General features: G+C 40.6%; 1 protein-coding gene across 1 annotated transcript; it reads left to right on the top strand.

The window, feature by feature from the left end:
* The first annotated feature begins 5,322 nt into the window (after window positions 1-5,322).
* Window positions 5,323-14,359, top strand: dnajc18 (DnaJ (Hsp40) homolog, subfamily C, member 18). Its single transcript, XM_080436395.1, has 8 exons — window positions 5,323-5,715; window positions 7,330-7,498; window positions 7,615-7,760; window positions 7,959-8,165; window positions 8,606-8,718; window positions 9,298-9,407; window positions 10,854-11,026; window positions 11,509-14,359. The coding sequence occupies exons 1-8, from the start codon at window positions 5,580-5,582 to the stop codon at window positions 11,631-11,633; spliced, it is 1,179 nt and encodes a 392-aa protein (XP_080292521.1). The 5' UTR covers window positions 5,323-5,579; the 3' UTR covers window positions 11,634-14,359.
* Window positions 14,360-15,185: the final 826 nt, after the last annotated feature.

Here is a 15,185-nt window from a genome sequence, read left to right as displayed (position 1 = left end):
TGTTAGACCTTCATCAGGTTATCTTTTTGATAACCTGATGAAGATAAAGAGTGTGTGGGAGTTTTTTCTTTCAGTACGTTGGGGCCCTCGTTTGGTCTGCTCCTACGCACCTACGTCTCATTTGTAGGTGTGCAAAAGACTTGCTTTTTAAAGGCAATTCTTTTGAATTATGGGACTTTTATTTTATTTCAATCCAAAGCTTATGCTCTTTCAAATATCACCCCAAAAAAAAGAAAATGTGGCACTACTAAATCTTCAAAATGTTCCATTCATCCATCCATATTCAGAGTCAGGTTGCAGAGGTAGCAGTTCCAGCACATAATGCCAGATTTTCCATTCCCTGGCCACATTAGCCAGCTCTTACCGGGGGATATTGAGGTGTTCCCAGGCCAGCGTGGAGATATAATCCTCCCATGGGCACCCAGGAGGCATCCATTCCTTACAAGATGCCTGAACCACCTTAAAGGAGCTCTACTCTTGAGACTATCATGAAAAGTTTTCTCCATGCCAGCCACCCTCCTGAGAAAACCCATTTCTGCCACTTGTATCCACAAGGGGTTTTTAGACTCTTATTCTTGTTTTGCCCCAGATTCTCAAAGAAATGATACGTCAGCACCCACACTTATAAGAGAATGTCATAATATAACTGACCCGTCTATTTTAAAATGTTACTTTCTGATGGAGAGTCCAACCCACGTCTTAAAAGATCTAATGAAGGTAAACACAGCACGATGTAAGGGATTAGAACAACATGTCAAAGATATAAAGTTGGAACCAGAAATACACTTGCTCAGAGGCAGGAAAATTATTTCCAATCTCTCATTAAAATTGTCCAGAGGTCACATTTGCAATAGGTACCACTCAGGCGTTTTAGCTCAAATGACAAACTATCACGTGAATTTCTAGAATTTCCTCTCATACAGGAATACATTTTTTCTACTTTATATTCAATCACAGAGATATATTAATTACAAGGATGGACAATGACAGGAACCGTTTTTAACACAGCATCTATGGTATGGAACGCATCGTTGCATGCAATTAAGTTCCTAATTGTTCTGTGAGATTACAGTTGTGATGTGTTTCAAAATAGTAAACTTGAATTATTTTCCTCTAAATTATATTTGTAAAGTTACACTTGTTTTGGTTTTGATACATATTTCTATGACCTCATTTAATAGTTTTTGTCCATTTCATTATATTTATTTTATTTATCACCACCATCTTTATTTTTTATATTGTTTTGTTGTATGGCACAAATGTCCATTTAGGGTCTGAAGCCTTGTGTTTTTTCTTCTGTTTTATTGATGTACAGAAGTTGTTCGGTTGTGTGAATGAACATAATCTCAGTGATGAAAAGCAACATTCAGGCTGCCAAAGCATGATCGCATGGTTTTCAAATGTAAGAAGAAACCAGACACAGTGAAAATCATGTGTCTCACTTACTTTTAGGATGAAATATTATATTCTGATTCTATTTATTGCTGATATTCTTACTATTCCTGAAATTTAGCTTATGATTTTTTTCCCCCTTCATTCAACTGTTTTCTGGTTCTTGTATTGTCTGCATATATAAAACATACATACATATACACACACACCCACCCACCCACCCACACACCCACCCACACACACACACACACACACACACACATGCACGAACGCACACACGCACTCACTCACTCACTCACTCATGCACACACACACACACACACACACACACACACACACACACACACACACACACACACACACACACACACACATATATCATGGATTCTATCTTGCAACATTTTTTCATATATCATGGATTTTATCTTGCAATTTTTTTTCCTGATCCCTGAAAATATGTTTTGTCATTTGACTTCCTAAGATGATATACACATTGTAAGCATGCCCTATGGGACAAATCACGTTTTTTTACTCTTGAATAAAATATGCATGAACAAAAATGGTGCTGCAAAGTTACTCACTTACTGGAAACATTCAGACTATTTGTATACTTAAGTGTCATAATTTGTATGTGTAGACCCACATCATTCTTACCATTAAAGGATTATATGTTGCTTTAATCTTTATCAGATTATTAAAGGCCTTTTGGATTGACAAAGAAATAGAAGTTGTATTCTCTTCACTCAAACATAGTGTACTGGAGAGTAAAGTATGGTATATTAGTTTAAGGATAATCAGTGGTTGAAATGTCACACTTTTACTCTTTCATTGAATATATTACCTAGAGAGAGAGAGAGTGAGTGAGTGAGTGAGTGAGTGAGTGAGTGAGTGAGTGAGTGAGTGAGTGAGTGAGTGTGTGTGTGTGTGTGTGTGGTGTGTGTGGTGTGTGTGTGTGTGTGTGTGTGTGTGTGTGTGTGCGTGCGTGCGTGCGTGCGTGCGTGTGTGTGAAAATATGTCAATCAAAAAAGATACATTGGCTTTGAGTGCCTCTGTCAGCCCAGGGAACTTGCAATTTTCCAGTCCTGAATCTGGGGCCTACATTCACACAGGGTCTTAAAGGAGTAGTTCAACCAAAAAATGACTTGTTTTCTATCAATTACACACCCCATGAAGCATTGAATTCATGGAGATTTGTTTTGTTTTTGTCGCATTCCTAAGCCAATCATTTGATTACGGGTGGAAAGATACTAATGTCTCAGGAGACTTAAAAGAGACGACTTAGGAACGCGACAAAAACTGAAACATCTCCATGAATTCAATGCTTCATGGGGTGTGCAATTGATAGTAAATAAGTACTTTTTTGGGTGAACAACTCCTTTAATCCTTATGTTCTGATCCAATGGATCAGATCCAGTGTGTCCCAGATCTCGAGGGAAACTCGAAGGATGATGATGAGTGCCTTGTGGTTTCTGTTTGGCGCGACTTCCATACCAAGTGGTGGAGTTTGTTATTAGGCTTTCAATTGTCCCTCGGCAGAAGTCCCTGATGACGTGAGGCCTCAGGCCCATATAGGCACAGTTGTGCTTTTGTGATGACCGCGGTTGTGTGGCCACCCCATTTCATGTTGTTCTGTAAGAAGCCTAGTGTGCTTACCCTCTCTTTTGTAGTCCACGATGACCTCCTTGGTCTTAGAGACATTCAGGGAGAAGTGGTTTGTGGTGAGTGGTGATGTCCAGTGGTGGAAAAAGTACTCAAATGTTTTACTTGAGTAAAAGTATCAATACGGCAATGTAGAAGTACTCGTAAAAGTCCCGAATTTAAATTTTACTTGAGTAAAACTGCAAAAGTATTGGTATCAAAATGTACTTGAAGTACCAAAAGTAAAAGTACTAAAATATTTGAAAATAGACGATCTACAAGCTCACAACGCGTCGCGATGCGACGCGTTGTGAGCTTGTAGATCTCCTATTTTCAAATAGCCGAGGTATAAAATAGGGCTAAAGTGGTTAATGTATGTTTTATAATGTAATCATTTATCTGCAAAGTAACTAGTAACTAAAGTTTTCAAATAATTGTAGTGGAGTAAAAGTACAATATTTGCCTCTGAGATGTAGTGGAGTAGAAGTAAAAGTACTGAAAATTGGAAATACTCCAGTAAAGTAAAAAATACCTCAAAATTGTACTTAATTACAGTACTTGAGTACATACTTAGTTACTTTACACCACTGGTGATGTCACTATTCCAGGGTGGTCCTCCCTCCCTTGTCTTCCCTGTACGCAGTGTCATCGTCGCTGGAGAGCACAACATTTTAATAGGCCTATAATATATTAGGAAACAAAAATCATGACACACCTGGCCTGCCATGTGTCACATGAATGATTTCCTGCCATGACACATGAATGATTTCCTGCCATGTGTCACATGACTGATTTCCCACCCAGGAAATGGACTGACAGGACTCAGGAGGAATGGAGGTAGACAGGATTCCTCTGCAACACAATGCATCTGTTTGTTCTACTTCTCATTGTGAGGACTGGGGGACCAGAAGGGCTCTTTGGGGAGATTTGATGATGCAAACAAAGGAGGCTCTAATCTACAGTAGGGCGGCTATTATGGCCACTTAAACCACTGGCTCTCATAAAGTGGGGTCGGGTCACCCCAAGGGGTCCTTGAGGGGGGTTCCTGAGGAACAGTTTGAAGGACCCAATTCAAACACTAAAATGGCATTTTGCACTGTCCCAATGATTACCCAATGTTGAATTATTTAACAGTATGTTCATAATAAGTTATATGCTGATTGCTGATGTTCCATTATAATGTATTTGTTTAACCACTGAACCCCAGCATCTGTATTGTGGGGACACGCGTTGCGTTGTGAGCTTGTCGATCTGCTATTTTCAGCAAAAGCTTTACCCATAACAACAGAAAATAGAAAATACACTAGAATTGAGCCTTGAGGGACTCCGGTTACCCATATGGGGTTTCAGTCATTGGTTCTCAAAGTGCGGTCCAGGGACCCCCAGGGGTCCTTGAGGGAGTTCCAATAATAGATAGTTAGGAACCAAATGGACCCTTATGGGTCTGTAACTCTGACAGTATACAAATGGAACCAAATGGACCCTTATGGGTCTGTAACTCTGACAGTAAATGGAACTAAAAGGACCCTGACGGGTCCATTTGGTTCCATTTGCATACCGTTACTTACATAAACATTGGTTTTACAATATAAATTGGGGTCCCAGAGATAGAAATGCCATTAAATGGGGGTCCGTAGCCCTAATGCATGTCAAACTGGGGGTCCTTGAAATGAAAATGGTTGAGAATCACTGCTAAAGCCGTTCTCTCATGGGGGTCCCTGGCATATATTTTCAAATGGGGGTCCGCGGGCTATATAAGTGTCAATTTGGGGGTCCTTGACATGAAAAAGTTTGAGAACCACTGGTTTAACCCTTGCATTGTGTTAGAAACCTGCTGACACTTTTGGTGTTAGCGGGTCAAATTTGACCCGTGATTTAACTCAGCCCAAAATACTCAAATAATTATAATTTTCATACACCCCCCCCCACCTCATAGCTGACTTGTTATGCATTCATATCCATATCCATGTAAACACTTCTTAAATATTCATTTGGGTTAGGATTAGGGTTTCATCTTTCAATATAGCCAATTATAGAAATGTTAAAATTCACTCATTACATTTCCTATAATGAAGACAATGGATAATGATGTTATCTATAATAGACTAATATTAAAACACACTTCCAAAAATAAACAATTTTTTTTTGTTTCTCTCTCTCTCTCAAACATGTAAACATTGAACAATTGGGTTGAGTTTTATTTTGAAGTCCTTCTACCGGAAAGACTTTTTTTTTATTTTTTCGCTGACCTACGTCGGTGATGCAAGCTTTAGCGTCCGTCAACGACAGCCCGTTAGCTAGCTTATGGCTAGCCTCTCTCATGCTAACGCTAGCTACACCGCGTCTGGTCGCAATGCTACATTTCCCTGTGGTTCCGTGTCATTAAATAACTAGCTTTGAATTAATTCATGTCACTGACAGCCTAAACGGGCCAGACGGCTGTCTTGTGCAGAGAGAGAGACAGGGAGACGGACCACTAAAGCAGCCAGCCGGCCGGACAGGACAGGGACCCCCTAAGGGACGGGCCTCTCTCTGGACCATCACAACGAATGGACAGAATGGATAAAGAAGAGTCCGACCGGCTCATAGAGAAGGCCAAGCTGTGTTTGCGGTCCGGACGGAAAGAGAAGGCTCTGCAGCTGCTGTATGAAGCCCAGAACATCTTCCCCAGCACCAGGGCCAGAGGTACAGGACCACCGGGTTGCCATGTCCGCTTGTTATCAGCGACTTCTTTGTTGGGCTTGTTTTTTTCTGTGAAGTCGCTTGTAAATATCGGTGGTTGCGGTTTGTTGGGGCTTGTTTCTAACGTGTAGTAGGTGCCTATTTGGGCTTGTTTCCTAAATGTTGTTTAAACCAGTGGTTCTCAGACATTTTCAAGGCAAGGACCCCCAGATTAATATGTATTTGTAATTTTGTCCACAGAGCACAGATCCCCCCCACCTGAAAACATTCTATGCCAGGCAGGGACCCCCATACACGATTTGTGATATGTTTCTAAGATGTGCCAAAATTACCAAGATTATTTTTCCCCCATCTTTTTTTAAATAGCAGGAGCTTGTAGATCGGCTATTTTCAAATAGCCTTAGCCTAGCCTAGCTTATTTTGGGCTTGTTTTCATAGACCTAGTTGCTTATTTCTCCCACAAAACCTGGCAACACTGGTTAAATCCAGCACACACACATACATACATTGTGCAATGGCAGCAGCAGTGTGGCTAACGCTGGTTAGCTATAAGAACGAGCTGTTGACCTAAAAGCCATTTTAGTCAGATAACAAACTCCAGTTTAGTTTACTATTCATCGCATTATGTTGACAGCCTGATGTAGTGACATGGTGGTGGGTGTGTTTTGGTCTCCAGACCAGACAGCTGACACTGCCCTCTCTTCGATTACCACTGACTCATTGAAATTCTATATAGCCCATTATGCTCATTGACCCATGACATTACCGTCCATATGTCTCACCTGTTTCGACTGGTAGAGAGATCAATTCAACTGAAACCTAGCCCTGTGTTTCATGGATCACCAACTGGGCCTGGGCCAACTTGGCAGGGGATGGGTCAACACATTTATAACATGGTATTAATAAGATCAAGATATAATACAATTCTTTAATTGGTCTTAATTATTGAATGTATCGGTAGCTTGTTTTGGTGTGGAGACGTTTTAAGCATCAAAGCCTGCATGCTTTAAGAAGAATCATAAGAAGAATCAAACATTTGATGTAGAGAAACACACATGGCACTGGAATGGGCAAAGGGTGGGCAGTGGGCACTGACTGGGCAGTGTTTCAATCAAGTTATAAAAAGATGTCCAGTAGATGGCACTGTTTTTATCCTTTGTTTCACAACAAACTCGAAAGCAAACGCACACTTTGTTTCATTATTATTATTATTTATTTATGTGGCCCCACCTCTGCTGGGTCGTTATAATCTTTAGTGCACTTCTTCACATTAGGATAGGATGACGATGGACTAGGAATAATCTAGTTAGGGGTACTTTGTGTATATTGCGTCACAATGTCATATTGGAAATGTTGAAATTGTGTCCTGAACACAGTTAATAAGTAACCACAAATCTTTCCTAACCCTGTTTTGGTCTGTTGGTGAATTCAATTCATCTTAACCTTTTTTTTCTCTTCAAAGATTCAGAGTGCTAACCTATAACAAGAAAATATTAATCCTGATGGTCCTCTCTAAAAAAGAAAGACACTCTCATTTATATGGAATGCTACACTAGCTACTGTATGTAATCACAATTTAATTAACAGCTGATGTGAACTCTCTTGTTTTTCCTAAAGTGCTGATTGATGCCATATTGAGGAATGGAAGCTCTGCTGCCCCAGAAGCAAACCATGTACCTCCACCATCAGGCTGGCGAGATGAAGACATGCCAGACAATGATAAGGCTAGAGGAAGTGGTGAAGACAAGAAGAGTTACACAGAGGATCAGCGTCAGGGAGTATTGAGGTGCACAGCGTAAACATGTTGCCGTCATTTATAATCAACTTGACGTGCTGTGCAATGAAATGATGTTCCAGTTGGAACTTTGTATTGTGACACGCATTTGTGCTGTGATCTTGCAGGATAAAGAACTGCAGAAACTTCTATGAGATCCTTGGCGTTTCCAAGGATGCCTGTGACGAAGATCTGAAGAAGGCATACAGGAAGTTGGCGCTGAAGTTCCACCCCGACAAGAACTGTGCGCCGGGAGCGACGGATGCATTCAAAGGTACAGGTTCTAGGGCTCCACAAACCATGTCATGTTTGTTTTCATTGAGACACAACGGTAACACCTGATGGTGATGTTGAGGGCAAGAGATGAAGTGGCGTTTTATTTTTAGCCCCGCTAGCGACAAGGTCTCTAAAACATTCAAATATTCCAACTGAAGAAAACCAGGGCATAACGCTTCCCCTGTTCTTTCTCCAGCGATAGGCAACGCGTATGCAGTGCTGAGTAACCCCGAGAAGCGACAGCAATATGACCAGTACGGGGAGCAGAGTCCGGCCTCGTCAAGCGCGCCATCCAACCAACCTGGCGCCCATCCACGCTACCGGAACTTCCACAGGGACTTTGAGGCGGACATTTCCCCCGAGGAGCTGTTCAACATCTTCTTTGGAGGAAGGTTTCCCACGGGTAAGTGGATTTGGACGTGTGTGCGTGTCATTTGATTGGACGGGCTTAGTGGGCGAGCGAAGACAGTGCTTGATGCAAGTATCAGTCTTAAAGGGGAATTTCGTCCCACGTTATTCTTACGATGATATCCTAGGAAGAGTGGTACGGTACAGAAACTCCATAACTCCATAACGGATCCGCCACAGTTAAAGACACACGCTTATGGTTCTTGCTTTAACCGGAAGTGTCGTGAAAGCTCGGCTTACGGTCGAGCGTGTTCAAGAACAACAAGTTGCATCGTGTTCTCTCACTGTAAACATCAGATCTCTGCAGAAAAAACAAACCACTCGTCCTAGAATATCATAAAGTCATAATAAAGGTAAGAATAACGTGGGGCGAAATTCCCCTTTAACGGCCACAAACACACATGCCATGAAGATGTGTGATGTCTCTGTCCTCAGGTAACATCCACGTCTACACCAACAGAGGAGCGTCCTACGCTCAGTATTATCAGCCCCGCCGTCGACGCGCTTACGAAAGACGCGAGGAAGGGGTAGAGGAAACCCCGAGTCAGGTCAGTCAGTGGCTCCTGCTGCTAAATAATAGATTTTAAAATGGATTCAGGAGCACTTTATTCAGAGAGGCTATTTAGACTTTGTTTGCTTTAAAAGAACAGAGTCTTGTACTTCTGCCTCTGTCCATCAATACCCTCACTTAACCTCGCTAGCATCAAATTCCGACGAAGCCTTCTGACGTTGGGGTTGCATCTGTATATGTTCACTATTGCCGTAGTTTTAGTTGTGGTGTAGACTCTGCCACCCACTTGACTTGCATCCCTGCTTGGCACTCGGCATCAAGGGTTGGATTAGGGGTAAGACAATATGCAGGGGTCCAGGGGGGCTCTTGACCTATCAGCCACACGCCCAAGGCTTCTTACTTACTTTAAATGATTATCTCTTGGGGCATACCACATATGCTGGTAATCCAGGTTGACAGCGTGTCGCGAGTTCGACTCCCGATCCCGACGACCTTTGCTGTCTCTCTCCCCATTTCCTGTCAGCCCACTATCCTATCAATTAAGGCAGAAAAAGCCCAATAAAATATCTTTAAAAAACAAAACAAAATATTATCTCGTGATTTTCATCTTCCACAGAACACCTTCACGGCAGTCCTGCAGCTCCTTCCCGTGCTCGTTTTGATCTTCATATCAGTATTCACTCAGATGATGGCCACCAACCCTCCCTACAGTCTCTTCTACAAACCGTGAGTCCCTCACACAATTACAATTCAGGCATTTAGCACATGCTCCTATGCAGAGCGACTTACAAAGTGCAAGGTCAGGGTAAGTGCCACAAACCTGCGGTAAACAAGGGCAAGAGTTGTGCATAGCAAAGTTATTATAATTTAGACATTTTGTGACATACACAAGAGGAGGAAGGAAGCATTTCTTCCAGGAGTATCTTTGGACATGAAACTATGCTTCCAGTGTATCCTGCTGTTTAATTTATCCAATCTGGCCACTTTATAAAAGAAATGTCCTCTATGGCAGACAGAGCTGGGTGGAATCATTGTGCCTTCTCTCCTTGTGAAAATATGTGAAGAGAATTTAATGTAAAGCTGCCATGTCCATTATGTTGAAACATAAAGCGTAGACTCACTGCGGCAGTGTTCTGTGAGGTACGAGATCCTTAATACTTTCTTATATTAAGGATTTGGGGTTTGCCTGACAAGAGGATATGGTGGCTGTAGGTTCACGGATACAGAGTTAAGTTAAGTTCAGATTATGTGGTTTACCTCAACTTGTTTTCACCTTTTGTGTGTGTGTGTGTGTGTGTGTGTGTGTGTGTGTGTGTGTGTGTGTGTGTGTGTGTCTCAAGTGAAATTAGAGTTGTTTTAATAATTATTTATTATTTCCTTCGAGGGGAAAGTTGCTAACGCTGTGTTTATTTTTATGTAGAATGTGACATACACGAGTTTCAGTGCAATGATTTAAAGTGCAAGGTCAGGGTAAGTGCCACAAACCTGCGGTAAACAAGGGCAAGAGTTGTGCATAGCAAAGTTATTATAATTTAGACATTTTCATCAGTTTTAGTTTAGTTTTTCAGTTCGATTCATTTATAGAAGCTGAAAAGGGTAGGATGAAAGAATGCATGACATCAGATATGATGCAGAACGTGTTATCAGGGGTTGACAGTAGGTCTCAAAAGCACTTGTCCATCAAGCAAGTACAGTACAGGTCATGTTCTACTTGATAATGTTCACTTGCCCGAGAAATATGAATGGTGTTTCTATCAAGTCACATCAGCAGCAGCACAGGCGTGTGCTTCGTCACGTAGCCATGCCCATGTTGCGTCACAAAAGTAATGTAACGACTAACAAAAGATGACGTGAGTCGTGTCGTTATTTTTGGCAAGCGCCCTGCAATGAAGTGTAAACTGTCCTTAAAGATCGCTTCTTTGGCAGGTTTATTTCTTTTGCCTGTGACACACAGCTATAAGCTAACGGCTGGGCTATAGAAAACCTGAAAATAGAAAATAGTCCATCTGTGCTGATAATCTCAGATTTTCTTTATTTACTGCAATCAGACTTCTGAACACGTACAAAATATGAATGATGATTTCAAAGGAAAAGTACTTGAATTGCAATGTGATGGACTACCATGCTGTAGAGACCTTGCAGTCTGTTGTCATTAACCCGGTCTATGTTCAGGGCCATGGGGCTAGTGGTGTCGAGGGAGACGCAGAACATGGGGGTTCCGTACTACGTGGATAAAGCTTTCCAGAAGGAGTATCGCGGAGGAGAGCTGGATGATCTGGAGAAGACCATTGAAAGCGACTATATAGAACATCTGCAAAGCAGCTGCTGGAAGGAAAAACAACAGAGTGAGTGAACATCTTGACTCAAGAGGACCTTATTTGGCCTGATACAGGACATTTGGTTGCAGCTTAGAATAAATAATTTTAGATTTTTTACTGGAAGTCAGAGGAGAGGCAAATAACTTCATATTTAGACGTCAATTTGACGCCACGCCATTATTAGACCCTGACTTGTTTTTATATTCATATTTGTTTGTCAGTTTTGTTTTATTTACATTGTAAAGAGACAAGAAACTGAAGAAAGAAATGGGGAAGGACACACAACACTGCTGAAATCTATCCAGGAACATAGCGATTGATTATGTGGTCGACACACGTACATTTTAGTAACTAAACCACATCTCGTCCTCACTAAGTCCTAACAGAATGGAAGTGCTAAACACCATGTGGCTGGCAGTGGCCACTTGATCACCATCACTTACATACGTTTTAGTACATATAGTTCTAAGCTTTCTCCTCTTTCCCGTCTTCCTATCCTACTTCTTCAGAGTCCGACTTGGCGAACCTCGGAACGCTGTACCGAGACGAGAGGTTGAAGCAAAAGGCGGAGTCGATGAGGTTGGACAACTGTGAAAAGCTCCAGCGCTTTATTGGGCGACAGAAAGGCGAATGAATGAAGAGCAATCGGAGAGGAGGAAGGAAGCATTTCTTCCAGGAGTATCTTTGGACATGAAACTATGCTTCCAGTGTATCCTGCTGTTTAATTTATCCAATCTGGCCACTTTATAAAAGAAATGTCCTATATGGCAGACAGAGCTGGGTGGAATCAATGTGCCTTCTCTCCTTGTGAAAATATGTGAAGAGAATTTAATGTAAAGCTGCCATGTCCATTATGTTGAAACATAAAGCGTAGACTCACTGCGGCAGTGTTCTGTGAGGTACGAGATCCTTAATACTTTCTTAAATTAAGGATTTGGGGTTTGCCTGACAAGAGGATATGGTGGCTGTAGGTTCCCGGATACAGAGTTAAGTTAAGTTCAGATTATGTGGTTTACCTCAACTTGTTTCCACCTTTTGTGTGTGTGTGTGTGTGTGTGTCTCAAGTGAAATTAGAGTTTATTTAATAATTATTTATTATTTCCTTCGAGGGGAAAGTTGCTAACGCTGTGTTTATTTTTATGTAGAATGTGACATACACGAGTTTCAGTGCAATGATTTAAATGTTACTGCAGTCTTTCAACGCAGCTTCTGTACTGTGAAATGAGGACCTTTTTAATTGTAAAAAGGATCCCTTGGTTAATAAGCCTTATATGCCTTAATACATTATAATTGCCCTCTATAACTAAAATCCTAAATGAAAAACACTGTAAATATTTTTTTCTTTTAGAAATGGTTGATCTTTCACTCAATAGGGACAACTCTAGTCACAAGTTGATGATTTTGTTTGTCCATGTGTGAACATGCCCTATGGAATGCATGTCGATGTGCTAATATATATTTTTTATATTGCTTTGATGCTCATAGTAACCTTAGGAAGTATTAATTCGTTTTTTAGTTGGCACATGCATTCCATACATTCCATAGGGCTGGACCGCACATGGACATAGGACATCATCAACGTGCGACGAGAGCGGCCCTCTAAAATATTTAAGCTGTTTTTAATTTCAATTTTTTGTTATATAGGGCAATTATAATGTATTAAGGCATATAAAGCTTTATTAGCCAGGCATCCTTTAAAGAAAGGTTAGTAGCAAAAGGAGAGGAGGGTGTAGTGCGCTAGGCAACTGTCCTTCATTATTGCAATGTGAAAGACAATGGATTTGGAAATGTCAGGATATTTTTCTTATCTAATATGCTAGTTTAAACAGGCTTTCACATGCCAAATTATTACGTTCAGAAAATGCTTTTTTCTCTCTCAATGTTGCTCTCTCTCCTTGCCTCTGCATGAGTGTTGTACAACTTTTGCATAGGTTTCTGCAGTTATATTTTTATGCCACGCAATGTCCCCAGTCTTCCACCTGCAGGTGTATGCTTCAGTTACTGGGGATCTACACAGTTTGCAGTTCGAGACAATGGAAGCAAAAGTACAGTATTGGCTAGCAATGGGGCTAAAAAACATTTTCCCTCAAAAATGTAATGCACGTTAGTTTTTCCTACACACAGCATAGTAAACATTATGCTGTATACTGTTGAAGATTTTCTTTGTTTCGGGAAATGGTTTTCAGCCTCAATTTTATAGAAGTTTTATAAAGCCCACTCATTTGATTCACAATATTTTATAGAACCGGCACTTCATTATTCTGACGGGGGAAGTCACAGAATTCACTTACATCTGTCCAATGATCTCTTAATTAGTTCAACATTTGTGAAAATTAACAGCTTTTTTACTCTAAAGCCAACACCTAGAGAACCATTACAATCAATTGTGATGAGGTTTTCCAGAGATGTTGAATTAGACCACCTTTACAAACATGTAGATTGTCTTTTACCACCGAAAACACCTACCATGACCGGCGACCATCCCTACCCCAGACTACACAGCAAAATCCTGTAAAACACATTAGACTACATACCAAAATGTAAAAATAGACGCTTGCAGGTTGAACACACAGGATTTTGTTGTGTATATAGTATTTTCTGTGCACTATGACTTTGCCAAATTGCCTTAGCTGTCGTCATTCTGTTGAATGTTCAGGTTCATGTCATGCTTGTTTGACTTATCTTAGTATATAACCTCTACTGTTTTTAGTTGGTCGTTGCTCAAGCTCATTGGTAGAGCTGGTCTCATATCAGTTCCACACACTCTGTCCCTGTTGCATGCATCCTACTTGGAGGCCCCCAGACATTTATGTATTTATTTATTTTGGCAACCACATATTCACGTCCAGACATTTAACATTGTAAATGCTCATTAATCAGTGTATATCTATACTCATCAAATGTACAGATTTGTGCATTATTTTCAAGACCACTATATCTTATGAACATGCCCAGACTGAATCTCCAAATTCATAAACTCTTCCTGTACACACCAAAAAAGAAGAAAGGAGAAAAAAATAGAATAGAAGTAGATTTAAAATTACAGCAAAGAAAGTCATGCTGCACAGTGTCCATTGATTTATAGCTTAGATTATCCATTAATTGAACTCTTAAGATTTACTTCTCAAATGAAAGATTGCTTTAGTGGTGGATACTCATGTTTTAGTCTGGTCACAACCTGCTAATAATGGTTTATGTGCAACTGGCACATATTATGTTCAGTCTGGTTAGCGATGGGAAAATACTTGTACCTAATTGAAGCATTAGGTACATTTCTACTGTCTTATTGACTTGATGTCCAGTTCATTTGTACTGAACACATTTTGAAGTTGGTTTATTAAATAGTTCTTCAACAACTTGTCCTGCTGTATAAGGTGTGTTTTCCTCTGATCAACAGATTCCCATCCCCCCAAAGTAGAATCAGGAAGATCTGCTATAACAAATATTTTTGATGACCTTAACATACCTGTGGCTATTATGTTTTTTTCACCTGTGGCTATTATGTTTTATTTTGCATCAGATGTTCAAAAGTCTAAAACGTTCACTCAATGCAGCAGCTTACACATCGCAACCAATTCTGGAGTTTATTCCCTATTCAAGATTAATAACTTGAATTTACATAGCGCCTTTCAAAAACCCAAGGACACTTTACATTAACAAAAAATAAACAAAACTATTTGCCAAAAGCCTGAGGGAACAAGTGCCTCTTCACTTAGATTAATTTCAGATCTTACTTTTCACTCTAAACACATTAGGGTCTATTCAGTCTGGTCTCAAGGTAAAATGCAAGCCTTTAACCACTTAAATCGTCAATACTTGGTAAACTTGACATTTGGTACTTTGTTCCCTCTTTTTCCCCTCTACACTAAACCACTTCGCCGAAAATTGCCCATCTACAAGCTCACAACGTGGCACACACCGCATTGTGAGCCTGTAGTTGTAGGTCTGCTATTTTTGGCAAATGTTCCCCCCAGAATAAGGATGCTAGGGTTGAACTTCATTACTTTATTTTATTATTGCAAAATAAAAAGGTGCATTGGTGGTGGTCACAGGGAAACCTCCCAATCCCACCATTGATTGGCTGTATTGTTTTGACTGCTGCCTCTAAAAAGGCTTCAAGACATGGACTATTTACTTCACAATGTTGCCTGTTACATTCTTTTTTAGGTATATGCATTGACGTTGA

Source organism: Gymnoscopelus braueri (genome assembly GCF_963280865.1).
Source record: "Gymnoscopelus braueri genome assembly, chromosome: 8".
Taxonomy (NCBI): domain Eukaryota; kingdom Metazoa; phylum Chordata; class Actinopteri; order Myctophiformes; family Myctophidae; genus Gymnoscopelus; species Gymnoscopelus braueri.
This window is presented reverse-complemented; position numbering and strand designations above follow the sequence as displayed.

What these genes read in the sequence shown, in the direction of transcription:
- dnajc18 (XM_080436395.1), top strand. Translation starts at nt 5,580, where the DNA reads ATGGACAGAATGGATAAAGAAGAGTCCGACCGGCTCATAGAGAAGGCC. An exon ending in TAGAGGAAACCCCGAGTCAG is followed by an intron (nt 8,719 to 9,297) that starts GTCAGTCAGTGG and finishes CATCTTCCACAG; the next exon opens with AACACCTTCACGGCAGTCCT. An exon ending in TACAGTCTCTTCTACAAACC is followed by an intron (nt 9,408 to 10,853) that starts GTGAGTCCCTCA and finishes GTCTATGTTCAG; the next exon opens with GGCCATGGGGCTAGTGGTGT.